The sequence below is a fragment of the Pinus tabuliformis genome, chromosome 8 (genome assembly GCF_031772625.1).
Source record: "Pinus tabuliformis cultivar Carrire ecotype Pingquan chromosome 8, CPIR1, whole genome shotgun sequence".
NCBI classification, from domain to species: domain Eukaryota; kingdom Viridiplantae; phylum Streptophyta; class Pinopsida; order Pinales; family Pinaceae; genus Pinus; species Pinus tabuliformis.
In genome coordinates, this window is record NC_142294.1 from 1,397,469,373 (window position 1) to 1,397,478,349 (window position 8,977).

General features: G+C 39.2%; 1 protein-coding gene across 3 annotated transcripts in view; it reads left to right on the plus strand.

Annotated features, from left to right (window-relative positions):
• The window catches only part of LOC149240775 (agmatine deiminase-like), a 227,341-nt gene extending 219,444 nt beyond the window's left edge, over positions 1–7,897 (plus strand). For all 3 annotated transcript variants that reach the window (XM_089373816.1, XM_089373814.1, XM_089373817.1), the window contains exons 10-11: positions 7,301–7,459; positions 7,559–7,897. In XM_089373816.1, coding sequence (XP_089229942.1) covers positions 7,301–7,459; positions 7,559–7,648 — 249 coding nt within the window. In that variant the 3' untranslated portion in view covers positions 7,649–7,897. The remainder of the gene's footprint in view (positions 1–7,300; positions 7,460–7,558) is intronic.
• The last annotated feature ends 1,080 nt before the right edge of the window (positions 7,898–8,977 follow it).

Genomic DNA, 8,977 nt, shown 5'->3' on the forward strand with positions numbered 1-8,977 from the left:
TCTCTTTTGATGTCTCCAGCTCGGTTATATAGGGAATGAGGCGATCTTTGATAGATTCCTTAAGAATCTTTTGAGCCCTTAGATCCCTTTCCATGTATTCAGATAGTGCTTGATCTTCAGATGGTTTGGAGACCTTTCCATGGACATGATCAACGACTTCATTTACTTCGAGGACTATGTCTATCCTCATTTTCCATGCAAGGAAGTTCGATGCCCTAGCCAGCTTACAGTTCTCCTTGAAACATGAAGTCATTTTACTAGATTACATTATAACAAAAAGGTACTTACTTGTTAAGTGAAGATATAATCTTCAACTTTATCCTTTTGTTGATGATGATTGATTTAATGCTTTTCGGATGGTCTTCTTTTAAGGATAAGGAAATCCTTGCTTCAATAAGGAGCAGTCTTCCTTGGAACCTTTAAAGGATGATGACAATGCCTTTAGCCTTCTATCCTTCAAGATACTTCGACTTCTTTGATGGTGAATAAGTGCAGATTTAGAAATGCTTCTAGGATTTCGACTTTTTCTCTGCTCCTTCCTTGATGATGATTCAAGACTCTTGCTGAAGTAGATTTCTTCGATCTAGGGTTTTGGTATGATGTGGATCTTGAACTTTCGCTTTGGTATTCTTTGTTTCGCTTTGATCCCTTTCTTGAAAACTCGATCCTTGTGTGTCTCCTTGATTAGATGCCCCTTCTTGACTTTAGCACCTTAGCTCTGATACCATGTTGAGAAATCTAGGGCATCAATAGTTAGGTGATTTCTCTACTTATGATAATTGCTTGTGATAGACTTTTTGCTTCTTGATTATGATCTTCTCTTTCTTTAGTTATTATTGTGTTCTTTTCATCAAGACAATTACCAAATCATGAACAATAAAGAGACAAGAGACACAGTATATAGGCTTGTCAACCAGGGCCAAAACCTCTCACTCTTTGAGAGGAAAACCCAAACGAAATTCTTCTTATAGATATTCAATTGACAAATACCAAGAGCATGACAGAAACCCTTGACACTAGAGTCGTCCCAAGACCAAGTCACTAGCCTCCTCTTGAACCCTGCTCTTCCTCTTCTCCTTCTTGGCTTCCTCTGAATTTTGGCCTTTCCTTGTTGTTTTGCAACTCCTTTCTTGATAACAGAAACCCTAGATCAGATTTGCCACTTGAATAGACTCCTCCTTGAAGGAGATTCTCTTCCTCTCTTACTCGGCGTCCTATAGCGAAGATTTCCACCCAAACAAGAGTACTTAGGTGTGATTGCAACCTTCGATCTATCCTTGCCAACTTTGGTCCTGCAACTTTGGCACGTGTGGAGATATACTATGCCCAAAATAGTCCTTAATGATGCATTTCTTCTTCGCTAACATTCCCTTGTTCCTCGCTGGCTTGGAGGCTTCTTCTAAGATGTATTGCTCACTTCTTATTGGAGACTTGCTTCACCGAATTGCTTGTTTCCAAATGAGACCGAGTATGGGTATATATACTTGTTTGTCCATGTCCATTAGGTCGACATGATCTCTGGAGTAGGCCAACTTCATCTTCTAGGATTCTCCCTTCATTGTAGGCCGATTTGATGAGGGCTAGTGACAAGGTCTTGGAGGGTGACTTTACATAGACAAATATGATTGTTTTACATAGTGTAACATGCCTTCAATACATGACAATGACTCTTTTAGACTTTTATGACTAGTTGACAAAATTCCTAAGGGCTCTCAATGGGAGCCTATAGTAAAAATAAAATCTCTTGTTCATGAAACCCATGAAGCAAGCATTACAATAATTTTATTTTTCTTCTTTACATCTCTTACATAAAATCATAATGGCGTGTCATTATGAAGACTGAACCTAGTTACACTTTTCAACACATTCATTGGAGAGACTCAAATTGTAAGGCTTGCTTTCTTTAGAAGCAATGTGTAAGGCTCTCCAAGAAAGGCTTTAAAAGGGAATCTAGACCTAGGGATGAGGGATAATTCCTTATAAGGGATGCCCTAGACCTAAGATGCTTAAGGTAAGGGTTTCTAAGATGGCTCTTGTGAAATCCAGAGTGATAAGGGTGTGGGACCACAAAGAAAGCCCAGGTGGACCCAAACCAAGTCAAGGGTTTTGGGTGAAACTTCAAATAAAAGGTCTTGACCAAGTAAGGGAGGAGAAAAGGATCAAAGAAATTAGATTTGACTTGAGTTTTTAATACAATGATCTTTGATGAAGCCACTAACCAAGGAAAACCTAGAGACATAAACGAAATTGGAGCTAGGGCTTGAGATATTTCCAAATCTGGCCATTGGAAATTCTTCTAAATTTGAGAGGGCCTAGTTGAAACCCCAACGCAGTTGTAGGTCAAGTTTCACTTAAAGTGGATTGCTACGAACTTGATGCCCTAGGAGACCTCTAGGGTTAGGGCTTAGAAATAGGGAGGAAAGGTGAAGAAAAATATTCATTGAGGCGATCACCAAGGATAAGATCAATGCCTTAGCCTATTGGGAGAGTGGAGTCAATAATGAGATTTGATTTAGGGTTTTTCCCGATCAAGGAGCCCTATTACAACTTCGCATGCCCTAGAGAGGCAGCTACAAAGCAAGAACAAGGATTTATACTTTGACTTGTCAATCAATGGAGTTTCAAGGTTGAATCTTCAAAGATAACACTTAGGAACATTCACTTTTCTTTCCCAATGAACAACACATGCAATAGATCAAGACTACTAAGTGATTCAAGATTTTCGCATAATTTAGAGCATAAGCAGAATCATGATGTAGTATTCCATTCATTAGACATATAATGAAAATTTCGCACAAAGAGAGAAACTTACATGGAAGAAAAAGTATATCCATCCATCACATTTGCAAGAAAGAAGCTCCAAGGTTGAAAAACAATAATCCAAACATCAAAATGCATTAAATATCCTTCAATTCGTCCATCAATAGCTATAGTGAAGTTCTCAAGAGAGAGATACAAATCCAAGTGATGATCAAAGGAAATGATCATCACATCAATATATATCCTCCTCTAAGGGGTTCGATTTGCCTAATTAGGCCTAATGATGGCCCAACTAATAAAATAATGTGCAAAAATAACATTCCATGGTGACAAACCCACCAAGATATCTCCGTAATAACAAAATAAGCCTATCAAGAGGGAAAAATGATAGATACAATAAATAGATGGAAGGGCCATTAAAGAGGCCTAGTGGAGTCCAATATGTGCCAAAATCAATGGGTGGGCTCCAAACATAATGATAAAGGGGGTTGGCCCCTTGATATCCAAGCAAATGACCTGTGGTGTCCCCAAGTGGTTGTGGGGGCACAAGAACATCCTCATGGGCCTCCAAGTGGATCGAACAATTTTGTATCCCATCTGTAAGAGCTGGAAGAATGATGCAATCCCTCCCTTTGTCTCCCATGGTGAGACACACCCTCATCTGGGCCTTGGATCAGCTGCCAAGTGTGTGGTTCGAGAGTGTAGCCCACTGGGCAAGGTGGTCCAGGTGCATCATCATCATCAAATAAATGGAACATGAGCAAGCAATGAGTGAAACTGAAGGATCCCGTGAAGTGGAAATCTGCTCTCTGCTATGGGGGAGGCCCATGGCTCTCAACGCTCACCCTACAAATGGCAATATGATCCTCTGGAGGGCTCGGACTTCGTATAAGGAGACCAATCCCAAGATGAAGACCCACTTGTAATCCTGTATAAGATCCAATGCGTCCCCTCACCTTCTAGTACAACCAAACATTAGTGCTATTGAGTAAATGAGCTTACAAATCATGGAACCAAGTGGACACTTCATAGTGGCATGCCCTTTCATAATGGTATTTAGAACGTACAATTGTTTCCAAGTTCAAGAAGAAGGTTAACCAAGGACCCTATTAGGTGGATTCAAGGGGGCGACATGTCCATGGTACATCGATCAAATGGCAGGTGGCATGTGATATAATGATGGAACGAAGTGGGGGATCAAGGATAAGGCTCCAAGCCACATGCCATAGTACAATGATAGTTATGATAGGGGAAGCCCATTCTTGGGTGTATGAATGAAGGAGGGAACAATTGTGGTACATGAGCCACCCCGACCTTTGTTTTTCCACCCTTCTTCATATGCCCTTTGCCTTTTATTGATTATTTTTTTATAACTGCTCGGGGCTCCAGGGGCTGAGGCATGATGCGTAAGATATAGCAGTGAAAACCCACTTAAGGTTGGGCAGTTCATCGCCCCCTAGGGGTTGGGACAATCATGGGTTCCTCAATGATGCAGGGGGTTCTTATAGGGGCCTTAGGAACCAGGGTGATGGCCATATGATAGGGGATAGAGCTCATGTTGGCTTTTTCCCACGTGCTAAATTTGTATGTCCCAACCATCTTTTGCATTTTGTGGTACATTTCCTGTTGAGAGTGGCCAAATTATGCTTTTTCTTTTCTTTTTAGCTGCAACAACCTTCGAGGCATTGTTCTAGGCCCGACCCAAAGCGTCAACAAGGGGAGGAGAAAGGTAACTCCTTGTGGACCCAATGGACAAATGTAGACCCAGATGGGAAATATGGTGAAAAGGTTTATAATGATCAGAAGGGAGTGATATATATGGTGTTGGGAAGCGGGACCACGCAACCAAAATTTGGTCTTCCCATGTAGTGCCACCCCTAAAGCTAGTATCCAATAAAGGAGATCCCATGGGACTAGGATACAAGGTTAACCATCAAATTGGATAGAGGAGACGAGTACAAACCAAACTCACTATTTCCACCGAAATCCCCCCACTAAATCATGCCCAAAAGTGTCCATGATAAGTACACAAAAAATACCCAACTATACAATGAAAATCCATACCTTTAGGGTTTGGAAGGTCCACCTTCAAAAGTACGATCATAACAGATGGGCAAGGGAGCATACTACTGGCTGAGGTGGCGGAGATAGTGGCACATCGAGCTATCTAATGGATGCAAGGGGTTGTTGGCTGCCGTCTGAGGACCATCTAGGAGAAAAAAGTTCTCCTATGGATACCACCCACAGTTGGTGGGTAACAAAACCCACAACAAGTTCCTCTCCGATGGAAGTAGTAGCTCCCTTTGAAGAAAGAGGAGATCGCTCTTGCTTGCTGTTGATTTATGGTAGCATCGGATGTGCTCTAGCCATGAAATTTGGTGGGGAGGTAGGGGCACATGAGATCTCCAATACCCATAAATGGTTTGGGCAGATTCTAAACAGTTTAGGAGATATTAAAATAATTAATATTTTTAATGTAGTCCCTATGTCTAAACTTAGGGAAATTAAAATATTAATGTGGATTAATATAAAACTGTGTTAGAATGGTTCAAAAGACATGGATCAAGCCAGATCTAATCTTAGCCGTTGATTAGGGACTTAATCTCGGCCGTTGATATGTCAACGAGAAAAGTATAAGAGGAGGCTTGAGGGTCACTTGGAGAGTACACCAGATGATCAGTGATTCTATTCTCTAGAGCGGGGTTTGCTAAGATAGATAGAATCAATGATCAGAGTTGCAGCTGAGGGGCATTGAGTACACAAAGACAGAGAGGCAGAGATAGTGCTGGGAGAGCAGTGCAGGAGCCAGAGAGAGTGATGCAGTAGCAGCTAGGGCTCATGCAGGGCCATGCAAAGGCAACTGGGAGTTGCACAGTGCTTTAGAGAGGCCATCGTTGTTGATGCAGAGGACCGCCTGACGTTGACGCAGGCCAATTCAAGGTGATGTAGGGCTAGTGCTGGGCAGAGAGAAGCTGACGTAATCCAGAAAGGTAGACGTTGGGGTTTCTGGGGCAGATTGGAACTAAGGAGCTACTGGAAGGTTTATCTGGGGTTTCAGCCAGGACATTTGTCTCAGACTGAGAGTTACTATTGCCAAGGAAATTCTCTGTTGGGTAAGCCAGATTTGGCACCCAGATTGTACTATGAAATTGCTTAATAAGAAAACCCTCAGATCGTTGCACCGGTTTTCCCGCATTGGATTTTTCTGGGGACATTGGTCCAAAAGTAATGCTGTCATTTGGTGTGATTGTTTATGTTTCCTTCAGTGGATGATCTGTAATATGTTGAGCATGCACTAATGTTTATTTTTAGTATTTACATTGTAAATAACTTGTTGTTAAGTAAGGGAACAAGTAGGTAGGAATAAATCAGTAAAGTGCATGGAGGGTTTCTAACTAGTAGACTTATAAACTTCAACACTTGCTCTTTCTCACACTAGAAACCCCAACTCCCATAAAATTGGCATTCAAAAAGAATGAACTACTTTGATAAACCCATCACTCCTAAAACAATTAAGTGCAATGTGTTATGGAAGAAACCTCTTATGAGATTGGCTTCTTCAATCATAAACAATATATTTTTCTTTAAGACCAGGCCAACTTGAAATTTAGAGGAAATATGATTCCTAACACCATAAGAACTCTGAATTCATCCACCATATGGCCTTTGTTGCCTGTAGTAGACATCATACCATTATCTCCCTGAGCAATTGCATTCTTCACTGGACCTAAACCTGCAAAATTCAGTAAACCAATCAATTCTTCACCTAATGGACCTGTTGTAGTGGTTTGTGGGGCTGCTGTATGCTCCTGAGCATCTTTATGGTGTCCAGAATCCTTCTCTGAGATGTCCATACCTGTCACCTCTGTGATCTCTTTCTCCACCTTTTCCTATTGTTCCTCTGCAACTTCTGTTTATATTTTCCTTCATTATGCTTGATTGTTATCAAGTTGCTGACTAAAACATCTGTCAACATCACAATAGGTCACTGTTGAACACTTAATGACGACCGACCTTAACACCACCTCATGGTTACATGATAATTCTTTCCTGAACTTTGACTTGGAACTCAACATTTGTAGTTAACAATCAATGTGACATAACTTATATGGTCAGGTGCAGTATGCAAACTCTGTACACTAGATGGATGAAGCCTTTTGCTTCAGGACTAGTGACAAGTGAATGATAATGATACTGTAAGACGACTACCTATCATTTGAAAATACTGATTCAAAAATAAGCCTTATTATCAAGGAGACAAAAATGCCTATGGTGTCACAGTTATTTTCATTCAAGTAAAATTCACAGTTGAACTCTTGCACTAGTTTCCCATAGCTTAATATGATTCGTAACTTGGGATTAAATGCAACATTTTTTCTATCTGATGAGAAGTTTCATTTGTTTCCATTGAGTGTCTAGTCTTTACTTGCTTTCTTAATATTACTGATGTATGAATATTTGATGTATATTTTGGCTCAACGCAAGATTAACATTTACTTGATGCTTATGTTGTACTTAATCTGTATTGTGCTTTTGTCAGGCTTTGGATGGAAAACCCAGGATTTCTGGAACCAGGCTTGCAGCCTCATATATAAACTTTTACATTGCAAACAAAGGAATTGTGGCTCCTGCATTTGGAGATGAAAAGAGAGATAAAGAAGCTTTTGATGTCCTCTCTGCAGCATTTCCTGATCATGAAGTAAGCCATAATATCAAATTCTGATGTTAACAGTTATAGAGGGATATGTTTGTTAGTTAAAATGACGTAGGAAAACTGCCATGAATGAATTTGGTGCAGGTTGTAATGGTATCTGGTGCTAGAGAAATTGTGCTTGGTGGAGGTAATATACACTGCATAACGCAGCAACAACCGGCTTGCTTGCCTTGATGTATTGACAAATGGAAAAGAAAAACAGGAAAGGGTTAATTTTGCTGCAGTGTTTTTAACGTATAATATGATGATAAAATTCACGCCTGTATAATGATAGAAATTTTCTTGAATTAAATTTTGTTATTTATAAAGCTTTTAACGGAAAGATTTTATAATATGATGATAAAATTCACGCCTGTATAATGATAGAAATTTTCTTGAATTAAATTTTGTTATTTATAAAGCAACTATAGATTGTTATCCAAAGCAGTCGGTAGCAAATTACAATCTTTTACTCTGGAAATTGAATTGAGTTATCTGGACATTGGGAATATTGAGATTAAGGTTAAATGCTAGAAAGTTTGCCCTTCACCCTCACCTAAAGTCCGCCTTTATTCTGCCCATAACTCTTTCCATTTCTCATTTCAAATTGTCATTTGAAGATTTAAAGCTTATATACTAACTCGTGCTTCATTGTTGATTGTATTTGGTTTTATTTCAGTAAGTGAAGGTAATTACAATTTAATTATTATTGATTGTATTTGGTGCTTATTGCAGTAAGTTTAGGTAGTTAGAATTCAATCATTCCATGGCTATGCAGAATCTATCTTGACTAGATAGTATGTTTGAATTTAATGTATGCACAAGTGAGATAGAGAACACTCACATAACAAAGGAAGAATGCAGAAGGAAATTCCAACTCTACACACTACAATAATTGGTAGGTGGAAGTGGGTGGGAAGCTCGATGGATTCATACTTAAGATTACAAGTATCCTAAAAGGAATCATAGATATAGGACATTATCCACTTTTCACCTTCTTATTTGCGCAAGGATTGGTCTTTATTCCTATGGGTTATTCTAATGCTCTTTCGAAACTGCCTTGCTTATCAATGTGTGATAGAATGTGTGGTTTCAGTGGGTGCTGAAAAATTCTTATGGGGAGTTTACACTAACAGTGATCAGGTAAGTGTTTCACGCAACAGGGTCTTTCTCTTTCTCAAAAGTTTCATGGGGTGATTCAAATGGGCTATCTGTTCAAGAAGAAAACAACAAAGCTCACTATAACTTACGTAATTATTATGAAGCAAAGATAATATGGTATATTATTTCTTCAAACTTCAAAATATATAATATGGTATACTTTTTGAAAATACGTTTGAATGATCTGAGTTGATGATATTATTTAAGTCATATTGTATACTTTTGAAAATAAATTTGAATGATCTGAGTTGATGATAATACGGAAGTAAAAAATGTAGCCATATAATGTGAAACTGTTTAGCCATTTTTATTCGAGGAGAGCCCAGTTATAAAATCAATTTGTTAATTTGTTATTTGTGATCA